At 41.4% G+C, this 21659-nt stretch overlaps 1 protein-coding gene across 1 annotated transcript in view; it reads right to left on the reverse strand.

The window, feature by feature from the left end:
• LOC307074392 (gamma-aminobutyric acid receptor subunit gamma-3-like) overlaps positions 1 to 21659 on the reverse strand; it is a gene marked incomplete at its 3' end in the record, with an annotated part of 122391 nt that overhangs the window by 66117 nt on the left and 34615 nt on the right. The window contains exon 2 of the mRNA XM_079734540.1: positions 17690 to 17757. Coding sequence (XP_079590666.1) covers positions 17690 to 17698 — 9 coding nt within the window. The 5' untranslated portion in view covers positions 17699 to 17757. The remainder of the gene's footprint in view (positions 1 to 17689; positions 17758 to 21659) is intronic.

A 21659-nucleotide genomic window follows, 5' to 3' on the forward strand; every position in this document is an offset into this window, starting at 1 on the left:
TAAACATAGCCATAAGGAGAGCAGAACAATACATACAAGCTGTAATAACTACTCCAGCAACAGAAGGCAGCATCTTTTAGACAGACAAGGAAGCCGGAGCCAATACGTCACATAGGCCACGCCTACTTGATACAAACGCAAAGCAGGAGCGAGAGGAGGTCAGAAACCCATGGCAGCCCCGTTGGTAGCCCCGTGGCTAGAAGATAGGTCAGCCATGGGTCACTCCACGCACATGTTAAATACAATTCCCTTCCTTTTGCTTCATTGTTACAATAGCGAAATACTTTAACAAATAAAGTGAGTTAAAAGCGATCCGGTTTAGACTACTTTCTTCAAGAACACGGCATCTGGAGACTATGCTACCTGGATTTGAACAGTACATTAAAGTGTTCCAGCGAAGATTTAACCCAGGGTTTTTTTCGGCATGAAGACCCATGAAATAAGACACTTTTTTTCATTGATAATCGAGCATAGAGCTTGCCCGCGAATGCCCTGAGCAATGTAACAACCCAAATCACTGCCATGTTATTGGCTAAGGGCACTGTGAATGCATCCATATCTGCATTTTTTTAGCCACTAATATTGCTCAAAATACCACCAAACCTCTGCATTAGCATGACTAGGTTCCCCACACATAAAACAAAGCATCAACAACTTAGTTAGCATACCGGGAGTTTATTAAAAAACACTTTTTTCCAAGTCTATGCCTTACAGGTAGGTCCATGTTTCCAGGAAGTCCACATAAGTGGATTACCGGCTACCGTAAATAATATGGCGCCTCTATTATATTATTTATGGTAGCTGGTAATCAGCCGGCACAGACTTGGAAATCAGTCTTTTTCTTAATAAACTCCCGGTACTATAACTCAGGGGTTCCCAAACTTTTCAACCGGCGACCCCCAAAATAACGGTGCCAGAGACTGGCGACCCCCACTATCCCCGGATGTAACTGAAAAAATAAAGTAAAATGTGCGCACAGGCCATACGCACTAGGCTTATCCAAACACGGGCTTAACGACAACACAAAAGAACAGAGCAGCCTGATATGATTTTACATATAGAAATTTACTGTTTGATAAAAAGCAGAATACCTCAGTCAAAATAATATCCATGTAACATGAGTGCACAGTATTGCTGTCATGTGCAAACTTTGAAACATTACTTTCATTTCCATTTGAACAGAAGAATATCTCAGTCAGGGTCATATCCACAAACTGTTGTAAACATATGTTTACAACAGTAAACATATGTGTTTACTGATGGTTTCCAACAACATTGTTGTTGCCAACAACATTGTTGTTGGCAACTATGTTTCAGCGTTAATCTCATCTAATGAGATGGATGCGCGCTATGCGCGGAACACAGCAAGTCCATTCTCGGTTTAATTGTGGAGACGGCCACACGGATCATCCTCCATGCTTAGACATGATCTGTATTTATTTTTCATTTATGTCAGTGCAGAGAAAGTTTTTTCGCACAGGTATGTGGAGCCAAACGGCGTCAGTACGTCCATCGCAGCCTTGGACAGCTGTGGATATTCCCTCTCGACTGAAATCCAGAACTCAGCAAGCGTCTTGCAATTAAAATCTGTCTTTAAAGTGCGGCCACATGACAGCTCAATCGGTGTGTCCTCCATGCCAGCTGACATTTGACTTGCGATGGTTACAGTGAATGGGGATTTTATCCAGTCATATTGTTCCGGAGCCGTTTCCTCAGGGAAATACTTGTAAAAGTGTTCCAGCAGGGCTTCAAGGTGGGTAGTTATAGACGTCTTCACAATGTGAACACTCAGATCATTTTCTTCCATGAATTCGTCCAGCTCATTAAACATGTCAATCCTGCCCATTTCAACTCGTGCAGTCCAGCGATCCAATTTTCTCTTGAATGCGCAGATTTTATCACTCATTGACATGATGCTTGTGTTTTCACCTTCTGCAAGACAGATACGCTAGCCTTGTTAACCAGTCAGGGTCAGTCAGGTGGTCAGCGAGCTGGGACCCATGCTCCATCAGAAATAAGCGCACCTTGTCCCGCAGCTCAAACAGGCGGCTGAGAACATTTCTCCGCGAAAGCCATCTGACTTCTGTGTGGAACAGCAGGCCCTCATACTGTGATCCCAGTTCGTTGCAGAGAGTGGCAAACAGCCTGGTGTTAAGTGGACGCGATTTAATGTGGTTGACAATTTTTATTGCAGTCTCAAGAACACTTTTCAGCTCTGGGCCGAGTGTTTTACTCGCAAGAGCCTCTCTGTGGATAATACAGTGCGTGAATTTTATGTGGGGCGCCACTTATAAGACTCTTGCTTTAAGTCCTTTCTTTTTCCCCAGCATTGCTGCAGCACCGTCTGTACACACACCGATGCATTCATCCCAAGACAGTCCCTCTTCTTTCAGTTTGTTGTCAAGTTTTGTGAAAATGTCCTCGCCTGTGCATGTTCCCTCCAGCGGGGCGCAAAATAGCAGGTCCTCGTTAAGTTTTCAATCAAAACTATATCTAACGAAAACAAGCAGCTGGGCACAGTTTGATACATCCGTTGATTCGTCTAACTCTAAAGCATATTTCCCTTTCTTCACTCTGTCAATCAGCTGACTCTTTATGTCCTGGGCCATATCGGTGATGCGCCGGGAAATGGTCCCGTCAGACAGCGGCACTGATTCCAGCTCACGGGCCAGTTTATGCCCATGCATTGCGCGACTCATAGCGATGGCAGCTGGTTTTATTTATTTATTTTATTAGTGTTTCCCCGAAATGATGTGAAGTGTTGTCACTTTTCTCTCCAATATGCATTGTGAACATGAGATGTAGGCCTAGTAGGTTGTATTTTGTTGCTTAGTGTGTAAGAGAGAGAGAGAGAGAGAGAGAGAGAGAGAGAAAGAGAGAGAGAGACTATACAACTCCAGGGGTTGTGTATTTTCGGCATTTAGGATCATCAGCCTAATGCGCCTCTTTTTTTACTTATCGGCAAAACGGCACTTCGGACCAATGCGTTCCGTTTCGTAACATAGAACCGTCGGCATAGTGGCGTGTCGATCTAATGGGAAATATTTCTGAACATTAAAATGTTGGAATAATGAGGCGTCGGAATTACAGGCAGGCCCCGAAAAACCTAAGGTTCACCAACTTGGCGTGAACAAACTGGTCGAGGGGAATGACAATAATGCACTTCTGATAAACACCAAGAAAACAGAGGACATTGTATTCATTCCGCTCCTCGTGTCATCCATCAAGAAAAAATCTAGCAGGTGTCCTCATTTAGATACTTGGGGGTAACCATAGACCATCATCTATCATGGAAAGATCACATAGACAAAATTTGCAACAAAACTAAACAAAGAATTGGGTTTCTCCGCCAACTCAAATCTTTCGGAGCAAGTCGACAAATTCTTTTGTCATTTTTAGTAACTGTGATTATGAGTAACCCCAAATGGTACAAGAGTAATCCCACATGGTAAAAGAGTTTGTCCGCTTCTTTAAAATAGAAAAAAATGCTCCACCCATTGAAAATCTGCTCAAAGGTCAACCACTCCAGAAAGGTTGGCTAACAACACTTCCTCCAAACACATCCACGTCCTAAACACAGAATACAATCTACTACCATCAAACCGGAGTTATAGGGTTCCAACATTTAAAAGGGTTAGACTGAAGCACTCATTTGTTCACCAATCAATCCTGGAACTGAACCAGGCACTAAATCCCAGACCGAATGCACACTGATGGGCCTTAAATGTTGTTGTTTGTTGCTGTGATGTCATGATGAATGAATGTATTTTTATTTTAATGGTGGATCCTGTCTTGATGTCCTGTTTTTGATGTCCTGTCCTGATGTCTTGTCTGTGATATTTGTAAATAGAGCTGCTTGGGATGCAAGAAAAATGTAACATACATGAAAAAAAATTAAGTAATCAAGCAACTTCTGTCTTTGCTCTCGGTCCTGTCTGAGTCGGCCCCATTTGAACTCATATCATCATACAAGCACGGAAAAGAGGGGCAAATAACTGGCGAACGGACTGATTGGCAAGCCTCCCTCTGACCTCAACAACATCACATGGTCAGACTCATCTGAAATACCAATCTTCTTCCAATCTACAAAACCTTTTATTACTCTTCGCAATGCCCTTTACTTACCAATACTTTATATACCAAACTAACCTCACTTCAGAAAATAAATGTAAAAAGGGTTAGAATCTTCTTCTAACCAAAAACATTTGTGTAAACCTTAAAGCTAAAATACTTTCATTCACAACTGAAATCTGCCATATTATCTACTTATAACCTAAAACCTTCGCATTAACCCCAGAAACAATGGGCTTGATTCAAAAAGCAAAGTATTCACCATACTCACGACTACCAACTTTTACTCAAAACCACAGTTATATTATTAGCCAACCAGTAGCCAACATAAGCCAACTTGTCGCTTAAATGTACTCTATGTCACCTTCTAGTTGAGTTACAAACTAAGCTGCAGCAATTCCGCCTAACTGTGCTCCGAGCTGCAAAATGGGCTCATTACGAACTCCTTTTGGGGGGAAAATATCTATCTCACCTGTTAAGGAATAGGGACAAATGTCAGCCTGGACAACCCCGGATGATCCAGGAAACCAGAAACGACTTATGTCGGAGAGTAATGGGCTTAAAGGTGCTATTGCTAAGATTTGAGATCTTTAAAGAGAGAAACATTTTGAAATAATATAAACGAAAGATACAAACCCTTCCTCTTTGCTCCCTCCCTTTGTTTTTCAGCATTTGAGAAGTATTGCATTTCACGCACCTGTGATCCAAAGACAAGATGGATATCCCCAAACCGATCATGGGAAAGATTATGATGAGTGTAAAGGTAAAATGTAAATTGACTCATTTCATGTCATATTCATATTCATATTCATATGAGACATATTCTAACGCATATTTTTGTTCACATTTAGCTGACAATGCAGAGGCCATTTCTGAAAAATTACACTAAAATAATAGCTCTTGAATCTTACCTACAGCACCACTTGATCATGAGAGGAACCATATCTGGACCTCCCCACTCCCAAAATTAAAGAAGACATAAGAAATGTGAGACAACCGTTTAACAATTAGATTTTCAACTTTTAGTCCATCATAACCAATGTTAGTTACATTAAACAACCCTTAACAAACTAATAACCATGTAACAACAAGAGCTAGGTCGCAATAGGGATATTTTTCACGTCATGTTATCTACAAAAAGTCTATATCATATGAAAGCTGAGACTTTGTTATTTGTTGTTTTTTTAATCTAAGTTGTGTTTGAAAAAAAACACCAGAAATGGATAACGCAGTGTCTTGAAACTATTTTCAATCCACACAGGGTGTTGTATATCCTCACAATCATGTATCATCATAACCTTGCTGTAATTAACTGTCTTGTCACAGTAAATTAAATTTAATGTAATTTATTTACTGTCTCATCACATGTGTGTTGTACTTTCTGCATCAGTTGCATTGGATTCATTGATTTTATTTGGAGACTTTGCCTAAACCTACATCCATAAAACCTCCCTTTAATACATTATTGGATTCAAATCCTGGCCGTGGTATTTCAGATGTTGTACTATGGGTGTGTAGTTCTTTGGGGCTGCCAACCTTTAATAGCTGATAATACACTGGGTTGAACTCAATCTAAAACAGGACATTTATCTCAGGAGGAAATGAAACCTTCCATTTATGCAAGCTTAATTTACTCTATCCCTGTAGACTTCACATTGATTAATTAATTTTCAAAACAATCTCAAAGGTGTCAAATTTTTTTGGTACCTTAATGTGGCCCTCGTACCTCTGATATATTCTTTTAACTTTGAATTTGTTATTTTCAGCAAAAATCTGAACCAGAGGTCTATTGACGAAAGAGGTTGAGGAACGTGCATTTAGTGGCTTCAGAAATAAGATCAACAATTTACTCCTAGTAATCTCAGCTTTCAGACTCTCCCTCATGGAACCCCCATGTACGAGAAACCCCTGAATGGGCATTAGGTTCTTCATTAAAGGTCCCATGGCATGCCACCAGGGGTGGTGTGATTAGCCGGTACAAGCCGTTTTGGAAATCTGCCCCTTATGACATCACAGGTGGGCGTGTCCACCTAGATGTGTGCTGGATAGATCAGTCTACCAGTCTACCCAGTGGACTGTGGCAAATGTTGCTCATCTATCCGTCACACATCTAGGTGGACATGCCCACCTGTGATGTCATAAGGGGCAGATTTCCAAAACGGCTTGTAGCGGCTAATCATACCACACCTGGTGGCATGCCATGGGACCTTTTACCGTGCTGCCTCGTCCCCCACTCACAGGCCCCTCGTTCAAGTCCTCCAAATCTCTGCTTGTGGGGATTGGTCCTCACTTTGAAGAGACAGTTAGTCTAAATGGGAGTTCTACATTTGAAGCGGCCATCAAAACCCGAAGAAACTTAAGAATATTAAAACCAAATCAAAGTTGGCCATGAGGAGGACACACAGTGTTCTTTCTTCAAGTACCAGAGAGCCTTTCGGAGTGCAAAAGCCTTTGATGTTTGTTGTTGAGTAGTGTGCGTTTTTGTGTGTATGCCTGCCCTGCCTTGTACGTTTGTATGGGAGGATTTTTCAGTTTATCTGCATCCCCCTTTTGCATGTGTAATATATACATGAATGAATATGCTTGTGTGTGTATCAGTGTGTGTGTGTGTGTGTGTGTGTGTGTGTGTGTGTGTGTGTCGTGGAGATCTTCCATTTTGTCAATTTGAATTTGTGACTAAAACACGCTCTGTGCCTTGTTTGCGTCTGGCTTCTGGGCTTGTTTACCTAAACCCCCCTGAAAAAATCCATCCAAAGACTTTCCATCATACATTGGACTCAATTATTCAGGACGTCCATCTCTTGTCTGTTTATTTTTGGCAAAAGAAACATTTTTCCTATTTGTGAGTCCTGAATAAAAAACAAAAACAAAGCATGCATCAATGATGTTGCTTGTGTTATTTTTGTGTGTGTGTGTGTGTGTGTGTGTGGCTGGTGAGGACAACAAGAACTAAATGTCCTGGACGACTAATGGACAGAGCTCTTAAGTGCCAGATGTGCTCTGAGACGGTCAGAGAGGCACATGGACCGGCCATGCGCCAACAAGAAACAATATCAACAGGAGTTTTCCCTGTTTTAAGAGGGGAGGAGCAGGGGGAGCGCTCTCTTTCTCACCCTCTCCATCAGAGCCGGCCCTGGGCATAGGCAGTATAGGCAAATGCTAGGGGCGCCGTAATCTGCAGCGGGCAACGAAAACGGGGGGAGAAAAAAAAAAAAAATAAATAAATAAAATATATATATATATATATAATATATATATATATATACAGTGGGGCAAAAAAGTATTTAGTCAGCCACCAATTGTGCAAGTTCTCCCACTTAAAAAGACGAGAGAGGCCTGTAATTTTCATCATAGGTAAACCTCAGCTATGAGAGACAAAATGAAAAAAAAAATCCAGAAAATCACATTTTTTAAGAATTTATTTGCAAATTATGGTGGAAAATAAGTATTTGGTCACCTACAAACCAGCAAGATTTCTGGCTGTCACAGACCTGTAGCTTCTTCTTTAAGAGGCTCCTCTGTCCTCCACTTGTTACCTGTATTAATGGCACCTGTTTGAACTCCTTATCAGTATAAAAGACACCTGTCCACAACCTCAAACAGTCACACTCCAAACTCCACTATGGCCAAGACCAAAGAGCTGTCAAAGGACACCAGAAACACAATTGTAGACCTGCACCAGGCTGGGAAGTCTGAATCTGCAATAGGTAAGCAGCTTGGTGTGAAGAAATCTACTGTGGGAGCAATTATTAGGAAATGGAATACATACAAGACCACTGATAATCTCCCTCGATCTGGGGCTCCACGCAAGATCTCACCCTGTGGGGTCAAAATGATCACAAGAACGGTGAACAAAAATCCCAGAACCACACGGGGGGACCTAGTGAATGACCTCCAGAGAGCTGGGACCAAAGTAACAAAGGCTACCATCACTAACACACTACGCCGCCAGGGACTCAAATCCTGCAGTGCCAGACGTGTCCCCCTGCTAAAGCCAGTGCATGTCCGGGCCCGTTTGAAGTTTGCTAGAGAGCATTTGGATGATCCAGAACAGGATTGGGAGAATGTCATATGGTCAGATGAAACCAAAATATAACTTTTTGGTAAAAACTCAACTCGTCGTGTTTGGAGGAGATAGAATGCTGAGTTGCATCCAAAGGACACCATACCTACAGTGAAGCATGGGGGTGGAAACATCACGCTTTGGGGCTGTTTTTCTGCCAAGGGACCAGGACGTCTGATCCGTGTGACGGAAAGAATGAATGGGGCCATGTATCGTGAGATTTTGAGTGAAAACCTCCTTCCATCAGCAAGGGCACTGAAGATGAAACGTGGCTGGGTCTTTCAGCATGACAATGACCCCAAACACACCGCCCGGGCAACGAAGGAGTGGCTTCGTAAGAAGCATTTCAAGGTCCTGGAGTGGCCTAGCCAGTCTCCAGATCTCAACCCCATAGAAAATCTTTGGAGGGAGTTGAAAGTCTGTGTGGCCCAAAAACATAACTGCTCTAGAGGAGATCTGCATGGAGGAATGGGCCAAAATACCAGCAGCAGTGTGAGAAAACCTTGTAAAGACTTACAGAAAACGTTTGACCTCTGTCATTGCCAACAAAGGGCATGTAACAAAGTATTGAGATGACCTTTTGTTATTGACCAAATACTTATTTTCCACCATAATTTGCAAATAAATTCTTTAAAAATCAGACAATGGGATTTTCTAGATTTTTTTTTTTCATTTTGTCTCTCATAGCTGAGGTATACCTATGATGAAAATTACAGGCCTCTCTCATCTTTTTAAGTGGGAGAACTTGCACAATTGGTGGCTGACTAAATACTTTTTTGCCCCACTGTATATATATATATATATATATAAATACTACTTTTTTTTTTACCAGTGCCATTACTACTATTATTTCGAAATATTATATAGGCCCACAGCAACATAAAGTTATAGCAAAGACTATTAAATAATGGAGAAGCCTTTTTTCTGGGTGCCTGCCTGGCTCGTTGCTCTGTACCTGCCCTCTGTGAGGGGGGCGGGGTCAAGAGGCCAGCTGCCTGAATCTGACCGGACCGTGACCCCGAGACGAAGAAAAAGATTAATGACACTGTATCGGAATTATGTCCAAAAGACTGAAGCCATCCGGCGCCCAAGGAAGGAAAAGAAGGAAAGAAGAGGAGGAAAAACGTGAAAAAGATAGAGGTACAGTAATGTCAATGTGATAAAGTGCATGAAATTAATAGTTTAATGCATCGTAGTTACCGTTGTTGGAGCGTGTTAGCTTGCTAGCTTACTTCGGACGATAGCAACATTGTTTAATAATCAATAAATAGCTGAGTCGACGTGTGTTAATGTTACTCCACCTTAAATTCATCAGGGACGTTTGGAAACTTAACGTTAGGCCTGTTCAGGTGTTATTTTAAAGGTGTCTTTCCTGCTTGTATGTCAGTTAAAATGCTTTTAGTTGTCCATCCGCTTTGTAATAGGGTGGTTGTAAGCATTTGGTTTTATGTGTCACAGTTTATGTTTGTTAAAGTTTACATCAGTGTTAAAGTGCAGTTAAAGTGTGTTACTGTTAATATTTCATACCTAAGCTTTCACATATCATTCATAGGCTATATATACAAATATATTCATTTCACTGCACTTTACTGGTTTTTGCACTGTGGTTAGACTGAATTGCATTGCAATGACAATAAAGTTGAATGAATCTCATCACATTTTCATTATTAGTCTATATTAGTCTCATGTATAGCACACCAAGCATCTGTTTTTTTTATTAAAATGTAACATGCGGTCGTCACATATACTCTTCAGATGCACTTATAAAATATTTCAGTACCACCCCCAGTAACACAGCATCAGGTGCTGCTGTCCCGTCTACCTCTGCACAGCCCAGTGACACAGCATCAGGTGCTCCTGTCCCGTCTACCTCTGCACAGCCCAGTGACACAGCATCAGGTGCTCCTGTCCCGTCTACCTCTGCACAGCCCAGTGACACAGCATCAGGTGCTCCTGTCCCGTCTACCTCTGCACAGCCCAGTGACACAGCATCAGGTGCTCCTGTCCCGTCTACCTCTGCACAGCCCAGTGACACAGCATCAGGACTAAAGGCTGCACCTATAGACCCTGCTGACTGGCCATCTCTTCTTACAGACAAAGTAGGGAGAGAGTTAGTTCACAGAGGACCATTTCAAACCAAAAACAGTTACACATTTCCCCAAAACAACGATGGGAGAAGGTGTCAGCATAACTTTTTTTAAAAGAGTCTTAGTTAATGGGAAAAAAATCAAAAGGAGCTGGCTGATGTACTCCAAAAAGAATGATAGCTTGCACTGCTTCTGCTGCAAAATGTTCTCTACAAAAGATTACAAACTTAATAGAGGAGAGGGATTGAAGGACTGGAAAAATGCAAGCCAGTTGCTGAAAGCTCATGAGGATAGCTGGGAGCACAATACCCACATGGCAACATGGAAGGAGTTGGATGTCCGTTTTGCAAAGGGGTTTACAATAGATAGGCAAGAGATGGCACTCGCTGAGGCTGAGAGAAACAGGTGGCGTGATGTTCTCTCTCGATTGGTGGCAATAATTCAGTCCTTAGCTGAAAGAAACATAGCTTTAAGGGGGTCCACAGATACATTAAATAAACCAGACAATGGCAACTTTCTGAAAGAGGTGGAACTCAAGGCCAAATTTGATCTAGTAATGAAGCAGCATGTTGGGAGGGTGGAAAGTGGAGCTAGCAGTCACACACATTATCTGGGTTAAACAATCCAAAATGAACTGATAGACTCCATCAGCTCCAAAATACTGGAAAGCATTGTGGATGAGATCAAAACAATGAAATATTTCTCTATTATACTAGATTGCACCCCTGATCTGAGTCTTAAGGAGCAGCTCTCTGTCATTGTCAGGACAGTATCACTACAAGACTTACCACAAGTTAAAGAACATTTCCTGGGCTTTCTTGTGGCAGAGGAGACAACAGGGGAAAGTTTGTCATCTCTCATCCTAAACAGGCTGGAGGAGCTGAACATCCCCTTTGAGAACTGCAGAGGACAATCCTATGACAACGGTGCCAACATGAAGGTTGCTTCAGCAGAACCCAAGAGCTTTTTTTGTTGCATGCGGTGCCCACACTTTAAATCTGGTGATAGCTGATGCTGCAAAGAGCACAACAGAAGCCATCAGCTACTTTGGACATTTAACAAAGCTATTCAAGGTCTTCTCAGCCTCCACCCAGAGATGGGATACCCTGCTGAATCATGTTAAAACCACTTTGAAGTCATGGTCAGAGACGAGATGGGAAAGCAGGATGAAAAGCATTGAGGCAGTAAGGTACCAGGATAGGCAAGTCAGAGGGGCTCTTCTGGAGGTGAGGGAAACTACTTCAGACCCTGTGGTGAGAGTTGAAGCCCAGTCTTTGGCTGAGGAGATAGGATCTTACAGATTTTCCATTTGTACAGCCATATGGTATGACATCCTCAACCAAATCCAGCATGTGAGTAAACTGTTGCAGTCAGCCTCCATGCAGCTACAGTGGGGCAAAAAAGTATTTAGTCAGCCACCAATTGTGCAAGTTCTCCCACTTAAAAAGATGAGAGAGGCCTGTAATTTTCATCGTAGGTATACCTCAGCTATGGGAGACAAAATGAAAAAAAAAATCTAGAAAATCACATTGTCTGATTTTTAAAGAATTTATTTGCAAATTATGGTGGAAAATAAGTATTTGGTCAATAACAAAAGGTAATCTCAATACTTTGTTACATGCCCTTTGTTGGCAATGACAGAGGTCAAACGTTTTCTGTAAGTCTTTACAAGGTTTTCACACACTGCTGCTGGTATTTTGGCCCATTCCTCCATGCAGATCTCCTCTAGAGCAGTTATGTTTTTGGGCCACACAGACTTTCAACTCCCTCCAAAGATTTTCTATGGGGTTAAGATCTGGAGACTGGCTAGGCCACTCCAGGACCTTGAAATGCTTCTTACGAAGCCACTCCTTCGTTGCCCGGGCGGTGTGTTTGGGGTCATTGTCATGCTGAAAGACCCAGCCACGTTTCATCTTCAGTGCCCTTGCTGATGGAAGGAGGTTTTCACTCAAAATCTCACGATACATGGCCCCATTCATTCTTTCCGTCACACGGATCAGACGTCCTGGTCCCTTGGCAGAAAAATAGCCCCAAAGCATGATGTTTCCACCCCCATGCTTCGCTGTAGGTATGGTGTTCTTTGGATGCAACTCAGCATTCTTTCTCTTCCAAACACGACGAGTTGTTTTATTTTATAAAAAAAGTTTTATTTTTGTTTCATCTGACCATATGACATTCTCCCAATCCTGTTCTGGATCATCCAAATGCTCTCTATCAAAGTTCAAACGGGCCCGGACATGCACTGGCTTTAGCAGGGGGACACGTCTGGCACTGCAGGATTTGAGTCCCTGGCAGCGTAGTGTGTTAGTGATGGTAGCCTTTGTTACTTTGGTCCCAGCTCTCTGGAGGTCATTCACTAGGTCCCCCCGTGTGGTTCTGGGATTTTTGTTCACCGTTCGTGTGATCATTTTGACCCCAAAGGGTGAGATCTTGCGTGGAGCCCCAGATCGAGGGAGATTATCAGTGGTCTTGTATGTAATTCCATTTCCTAATAATTGCTCCCACAGTTGATTTCTTCACACCAAGCTGCTTACCTATTGCAGATTCAGACTTCCCAGCCTGGTGCAGGTCTACAATTGTGTTTCTGGTGTCCTTTGACAGCTCTTTGGTCTTGGCCATAGTGGAGTTTGGAGTGTGACTGTTTGAGGTTGTGGACAGGTGTCTTTTATACTGATAAGGAGTTCAAACAGGTGCCATTAATACAGGTAACGAGTGGAGGACAGAGGAGCCTCTTAAAGAAGAAGTTACAGGTCTGTGACAGCCAGAAATCTTGCTGGTTTGTAGGTGACCAAATACTTATTTTCCACCATAATTTGCAAATAAATTCTTAAAAAATCAGACAATGTGATTTTCTGGATTTTTTTTTTCATTTTGTCTCTCATAGCTGAGGTTTACCTATGATGAAGATTACAGGCCTCTCTCATCTTTTTAAGTGGGAGAACTTGCACAATTGGTGGCTGATTAAATACTTTTTTGCCCCACTGTAGATGTGGCTGTAGACTTGCTGAAGAAAACCAGAGATTCCATGGCCTGCTACAGAACCACTGGGTTTTCTGATGCACAGACAACTGCAAAGGAGATGTGTGAAGAGATGAACGTGGACACTGTACTGAAACAACAGCGGTTAAGAACCACAAAAAAGCACTTTGCATATGAGTCTCCAGATGAGCCTATCAATGATGCACTTAAGTAAATGGAAACCACAATTTTTAATGTGGTCGTGGATACAGTTGTCTCTTCACTCGATGAGAGATTTCAGAACCTTGGAGAGGTAAAGGACAAGTTTGGAGTGCTCCTCAACTTCCCCAACTCAGCAAAAGAAGAGCTGCTACAACAATGTCAGACCCTGAGCACCGCTCTGACCCATGATGGGCAGCAAGACATTAATGACAGGGAACTTTGTGTGGAAATGCAAAACTTTCCCCCTTTGCCAGCAAAGAACATGACAGCCATGGAACTCCTGACTATCCTGCACGAGAAAAAGCTAACAGAGGTGTATCCCAATATGTGGGTTGCTCTGAGGATCTCCGCCACTCTTCCTGTTACAGTGGCTTCTGCGGAAAGAAGCTTCTCTAAGCTAAAGCTTATTAAAACCTACCTGAGATCAACGATGGCACAAGAACGTCTCAGTGGGCTTTCCATTATAAGCATCAACCATATTGTTGGAAAACAGCTGTCATATGATGACATTATAGATGACTTTGCATCAAGAAAGTCAAGAAGAGTAAGGCTGTAAAGTGAGTTTCTTGAGGTGTTGTTGAGGCCTTTAATACAATCAACATGCAGATAGCCCCCTCTGTTGGAATCATGTAAATAGCGGTGAATCAAGAGGTCTCTCATTTTTCTTTCTTTTACTGTGTGCAATAGTGTGTGTTGTTATGTCTGCACTGGTTTCATTATTTATTATTTTGTGCAATACCATATTTATATTGTATTTTTAATTCATTTTATGTCACTTGTTTTCATGTGCAGTGTTCGGCTTAATATGTTTGCCTTATTTATTTTGTATTTTTAATTCATTTTATGTCACTTGTTTTCTTGTGCAGTGTTCGGCTTAATATGTTTGCCTTATTTTTTTTCTATTTTTAATTTTACCAAAGTTTTTTTCTTTAGTTTTTATTTGGTGTGATATTTTTTACTCAAAGAAATAAAATCTTGAATACACACATTCAGTTTCTATTTGATTGTATGAAAGTTGATTGTGAAATTGACTGCTGCTATGCAAGGGGGCGCCAGCTAAAATCTTGCCTAGGGCACCAAATTACTCTGGGCCGGGACTGCTCTTCATCTCACCCTCTCTGTCTCACCCTCTCTTTCTCACCCTCTCTTTCACACCCTCTCTTTCTCATTTTTTGGTTTCTCCCTCACCACCCACCATTTTTCTACGAAGTCCACGACTTCTCCACAAGGTGTCAACCTGCAAAAAGCTGTGATCGACAGTGCTGTACGTTGGCTTGTCGGGGCCTGACGCCGTCCAATACACGTGGATGGCCAAGACAATTTCTTTAGGGAATGAGCCCGTACCATTCCTCTTCCAGTGATATTCTAGAGACCGACCCTTTCTCACAATTTCACGTTGTGTTTCTTTGAACTCGTAGAAAGCCTCTATCAAAACTCACAAATGACTCCCAAAAAAATGTCCATTCATCGGCCGTCACAATCCATTAGGCATGTTTCTTTATGTGCCATCTGGGGAACATCGGCCCCTGGGAACGTAGTACCTTAGAGAACCAGGCTCCTTTCTTTACACACGTGGTCTCGTCTCCTGTTACTATATGACTCTTGTTAAGCACATCTCTTCTGGCTGCACTAACACAATCATCTCACATGATTAGGGGCAGAGGCGCCTGCTGCTTCGACTGGGAACAGTGGGGAAGAAAGGGGTGGGGAGCACAATTGCTGTTCTCGTGTCGCCCCGAAACAACAACGTAACCAGGCAACAGTCAGCTAGCACATATACAAACCGGTGTGTGTTCGATTAGGGGATTTTAAAAGAAAAATAATTTGACAAAGAATTGTCAACATAAGGGCAATAACTTTTATTAAGAGAAGGGTGGCTGCGATGGTGTGTTCTTCAGGGGGAGGAGGAGGGCAATAAAGAAAACTCCCCACGTGGCATGCGATGGCCATGTAAGGGATAATCAACAACATCAATCAAGAGGCAGGGCAATAAACAGCTTGATATGCCTGGCTCATGGACGGCTTAACCTTCCACGAGCCGGGCATATCCAACTGTTTATGGCCCTGCCTTGAGGTGATTATCAAGTTTATTCTACTTCTTGCTTGCCAACCTAATAAAACAATTCAAATACTTATAATAATTATGCTTTTTCTTATTCGTATTGCATGCTTATTTAATGTATACTCTGTTTGAGTTCATCTCTCTCAAAAAGCAGTCCCCTTTAATTACGATAGATCGAACATGCATTCCTTATTCAAAATATTTTTTATTTGCAATAAATGTATAACAAAATTATTTAGCCATTATATTTATATTATTATATTATATTATATTATATTACATTATATACACTCAAACTCAAATTAATAAATAGCCCCTTGATAGCAAAGGCAGTTGCCTTTTTCGTGTTTGATTCAAGGGCCCCGTCTTCAATTGTACGCAGCTCCTCATCTGTCAGATCTCGGAAAGGGTACCCTGGGCCTTGTCTTTTGCTTTTGTCATTCCGTCGTCCTCGTCGCTCTTTAAAAAAGTCCTCAAATGTCTTCCCTTCTCCAAATACATTAAAATTGACAATGAATTTGTCCATTTTTAAAATGCTGCAATGTTTAGAACTACGGTGAATAACGTTAGCTCAGCTGTAGCTAATTAGTTTCTATAGCAACCACACAAGGCTTTATCTGATCACTAATTTAATAACGTAGTTGCTCCATTGTATCTCGCTTGCGAAACTATGTATCGACTGACCCTCCGATAGATTTCATTTTAGAAACTTTATTAAATTAGGTTTATTTTTACAATGGACCTCATGTTAGAAATTTAAGAAGTAGAAAACCTGAATTATTGACACAACTTCATTGTCGCATCAACATTATAACCCATCATTATTTTTTGTCAATGTGTATTCATTAGGAGAGCTAACTAAAGATATCAGTTACAGATGGTCCATAGGGTATGAACTGAAGGAGGACATTGTTTGCTTTGTCCAAAGGTGGATATTATATAGTTATATAAATATTATGTCTTATTTACGTCTCAGAATAAAGGGGTTAATAATCCATGTTCCGTAATCGATGGCTGTTTCATCAGCTTTTGCATGTGATATTAGAGCAACATCTCAATGGATCTCATACTCCCGAAATATTTAAAAAGGGACATTTTAATATCGATCTAGCCTTCTACGATGTGCTACAATATGAAGGTATAACGACGTTCAACACGCTGAAACATTACTGATTGTTTTGACCTCAGATAACAGGGCTAGGCTAACTTTGCCAACGATGGAATTCCCCATTCAACTAATCTGTAGCTCATCTAAACTCAGCATCTTAAAGCTACTTTGACTGGCATTAGTTAAGGCTATTTCCTTATAATGAAATTACATTATGGGATTAAACGTTCCGTGAATTAAACTTTCATACATTACCTCATCCGTGAACATGATCACTGCCGAGACGTGCCAGATTGTTTTTAACTGTAAACGACATCATCGAACCCAGACTGTTGTTGTTGTTGTTTTGATTGAAACACCCTCCCCCCTGCCGAAAATTACGTATTTTATCTTTAAGGCAGGAGAGATGGTGTGATGGTTTGATCTTCCCCGCAGCTGTTTTCCTTTGATGATTAAGATGTTAATGAGTTGAAAGTCTTAAATTCAATTTTAGAACTGAGAGTAGGCTGCATCTTTCTGTACACACTGAAGTTTCAACCTAGAACTAGGCAGGGCTTACAATGCAACCAGCCAATCACCAAGGAAACCTCAATTGACGATCGGAGCAGCCAATGGTCAACATCAACTGAAACAGGAAGTTCTTCCCGCAGTTTTCCCAAAACAAAAACTCCTTATGTTCACAGTGTGTTCCCCTTCAGGTGGAACATGTCTGTCTCTCCTGGTACGCAAACAAGCGTAAAAAATGAAGATTTAGTTAACAGTTTCATAACTGTGCTTTTTGAAACAGATTGTAAAAGAGATGTCCACAGTGAAAAGAGAGAGAGTGTGAGAGTGAGCGATAGGGAGAGAGAGAAAGACAGAAGGAGTAAGATCTCGGGAGAGGGATTGAGCAATGGGGTGAGAGAGGAAGAAAAACATAGAGATGAGCCGGACAGAATGGGGGAGTGAGGGAGAGAAAGTGGTGGGGAGAGGGAGAGAGTAAGTATGAGACAGAGAGTAATATATGGAGGGAGTGAGAGACAGAAAGGGAGAATTTTGGAGGCAAAGGGAGTATTTATACATTTAAAGCGGGAGGCGTGAGGATACAGAGTGAGGAAGAGATATGAGGTTTAACTCACCATGTCCATGGAAGACACAGGCCCGATGCTGTTGACATAGATACCCACATCGATGATAGTTGGCTTCACTGTAGGGCAGAGAGGGAGAGAAAGAAGGCAGAAGAGAGAGGGGAGGAGAGATGGAGGCGAGAGGGAGGGAGGGAAAGAGTTAATTTCACTTCATCTTTGCCAATACAGTAGTAGCAAAACAAAAAGAAAAGGTAAACTGTTGCCAGGACAACAAGGAGCAACTCTGCTTCCATTTGCAATATTTTTCATCTTCATCTGTAGACTTTCCAAGCAGTAAATGGCAAGTGGCCACTTGCGTGTGCGTGGCACAGCTGGCGTTCAACGAAGGGGATTCAAATAAAGGAGCAGAGTAGAGAGAAAGAAGTGTCCTGCTAATAAACCACCCCCCTGACCTCACAGAACTGAGTCCCAAGCTGGATGAACCGCCACGTGTGATACAGGAAGTTCATCCTAAACATCATCCATTTTTATTACAGCCATTTTGTACTGAGAATGTACCTATTCTGCAGAAAATGTCCCCATTCTACTTTTTGTATCTTTTCATTGAAGTCAGAAAATTGTAAAAATGTTTTATTAGGTTGTCATACATGATTCAGAGGAAAATACTAATAGAAAGGTCCAAGACTGGTTGATTGACAGGGGAGATGATCAAGGAAGCAGAGTTTTTGCCACCCAACATGGACAGAGGATTGTCCTATGTCCTCGCTGAATATTCAAGATGAGGTAAATAGAGACACTAAGTTCTCTATGCAGCCAGGAAGCTCATTTGCAGTAGAAAGGATGTGACCAAGTATAGTGGTAGGCTGATTAATTTGTTGCACCAGACCAAACAAATCCATGAAATGGTGAAACTTTTTAACCAGCGGTTTATCGGGACAACAGACATGTGTTTTGAAATCGCCTAAAATCAACAAGCGACATAAGATGTAACATAATCAGATAAAAAGTCTGAACTCTTTAATGAAGTCGTTGTTTGGTTTAGGAGGCCTGTATCCAAGGCGCACATTAAGGGGGTTGTAGTGGAGGAAAACAAAAGCAGACACATGCATACACACATACACACAAACACACACATCATATAAAACTCCTGCATTTTATATGTTATGTTTGACATGTATACAATTCACAATCTGAGCCTGCAGGAACAAAGAAATACCAGCAATTTTAGAGGTATTCCTAGCCACACCCCCACGAACCGCCTATCCCAGCGGGCGCCATTTTCAAGAAAATCATGGGTTTGGCACAGTAAACCTTATTCTATTTCAAGGCATGTCTCACATAATGTTTGGACGAGGTTGGAATTGAACCAGCGTCCCAAGGTCCATGTGGCAGACACTGTACAACTACAATACATCAACACACACTCAAACACATGAAAGCATGCACACGCGCACACACACACACACACACACACACACACACACACACACACACACATACACGCACACACACACACACACACACACACAAGCAAGTCCATAGATCATGAATATCAAAACTGTTTGTCATTTAAAGCTTTGGTGAAGGTATTGTGAAGAAGAACTTATTTTTTGAAATTTTCACTGTACAGCTAAATCCATCCTGACGGACATTATGGGTCCAAAGATGTTAATTTTTAGAGACAGACATGTGTTTCACCATGTGACACGGTGACAGCAAGGCCTTCGTGCCTTGTTGATTCGGGGTTCAGCCATCTTTATTTGAAGTGCTGCAGCTGAACCGTTGCATCGACACGTACCACACATCACATCTGAGAGTGTTTTTCAATGGAAGCTTATCAGTCAGCAAAGATGTCCTCTGTGGTGTGCCTCAAGGAAGTTGTCTGGGTCCTCTTTTATTTTCTATCTTTACCAATGACCTGCCCTATGTTCTGGAACAGACAATAGTAATAATGTATGCTGATGACTCGACTATGTTCTGTGCTGCATCTACATGCAAGGAACTGACTGATGTATTATGTAAAGAATTACAAACTGTGTCTGACTGGGTAGAGGATGACAAATTAGTATTGAACATCACTAAGACTAAGTGCATGGTTATTGGTACCAGGAGAAGGATTGCCAGGGACTCCTGTTTAAATCTATCTATGGGTGGTATTCCAATAGAGCAAGTAAGGAAAATTAAATTACTTGGCATTATAATAGATGATCAATTGTTATGGTCTGACCATATTGATTTAATTGCTGTAAAAATGGGACAGGGTATTGCTATGACTAGAAAATGCCCTTGCTATGTGACACATTCAGTCAGGAATCAGGTGATTCAGGCTCTAGTTTTCTCTCACTTAGTGTGAAGACACATTTAGATTTTAATATGCATAGTTTCATGGATGACGACCTCTAGTGGCCATGGAGGTGAAATGTATAAATCACACGTGATTTATGTTGTCAGTTCTTTTCGAGATTAACTTGAAAGTGATTTGAAGTAATAACCACCTCCTCATGCAGAAGGCATCATTTGTAAATGAAAGCTCAACTAATGGTTGTGAAGACAGAGGTCACATTTAGGTTATTTAGAATACATATCAGCGGAGGGGTTTCGCTATGTATGAAGCCAGTTTGATTTGTGATCACACCGGGCGGCACTTACTTGATTGCGGCACATGAGGTGAGTGAGCACAGGTGAGGCGATAAAGATCTGCGATTTCAGGCCGGGCCATGAAGGGTTTGTGCACGGGAGAACGCAAGAGCACGCATTGGTAGGTCATTTATTTTTTGAACCAAGGGGTAGTTTGCACAATGCGCAGGTTTCTGGCACTTTTTCTCGTTTGTCATGTCTTCCATGTGACAGCACATGGGACAGCGCAGACGTCCTTAGTGACTTCTTGGGCACCTTTGGTGGAGGCGCACGTGGTAGAAATGTTTGTATGGAAGACCATTGATTATTAGATAATACAGTGATATTAGATAACATAGTGATATTGTAATTATATAATTTTGTTTTTGATAATATCTAACAGATTTATTTGGATTTGATTTAAATGTTTGATTACGCATTTTGAATTATTTGGAGAACTAACTTGATTTAATTTCTCTTCATCAATAGGTTTTCAACCTAATCCTAATCCGGAATGCTTGTTGCACAATAAATGTTCAATAAAAACAAGGAAAAGGATTTGAGCTGTCCTGCGTCCTCTGTCTATCCATGCCATTTCAAGTTGGGCAAGCACAAACAACAACAAAACCCAGATAAGTTGACACTTAGGGTACTGTATGGTTGTTTGGTCCAGCGCCGCTAAAAAACATATAAAGAAACTCCAGCTGGCTCAAAATAGAGCTGCAAGATTGGCTCTTCAATGTACTTTTAGAACTAATGTCATGAAGATGCAAAACAGTGTCATGGTTGACTGGCTACAGTAACATCTAGTCTTGTAATGTTTACCTGAAATGCCGTTGTTGATAGGAAACCCAATTTTTTGTCATAACAGCTCGTTCAGACAGGCTCAAGGCACAGCCATATGACTAGACTGGTCAGAAAAGGCTGTTTTGACCTCCCACAGCCCAAAACAAATCAACTTTACAAGGCAGTCATTTACAGAGCCATCAGTCAGTGGAATTCCTTATGCATTAGCATAAGAAGGGTCAAGGGTAAATATAGATTAAAAAAATCACTCAAAAAGGTGCTGAGGGAATCTACACAACAGGAATGACTCTATGCTTGATGTACTTGTAAACTTTTTTTTTTATTGAGAGGTTAATGATGTTTGTACGATGTGTTGAAGTGTTGTCTATACAGTTTTTCTAACTTTTGTGATATTGATAGGTCTTTGTACTGTATGTATGTTTATATGTCTGTGTATTTTTGTGGACCCCAGGAAGATTAGCAACCACAGCTGTGGAAGCTAATGGGGATCTGAATAAATTAAAAAAAATAAAAAAATAAAAGAACATCAATATGCTCTTAACATGATGGCAGAATAGGTTTGCAGCTACAAAAGTGCAGCTTACCTGGATCTCTGAGA

The sequence above is a fragment of the Pollachius pollachius genome (assembly GCF_949987615.1).
Source record: "Pollachius pollachius genome assembly, chromosome: 4".
In the NCBI taxonomy this organism is placed as follows: Eukaryota; Metazoa; Chordata; class Actinopteri; order Gadiformes; family Gadidae; genus Pollachius; species Pollachius pollachius.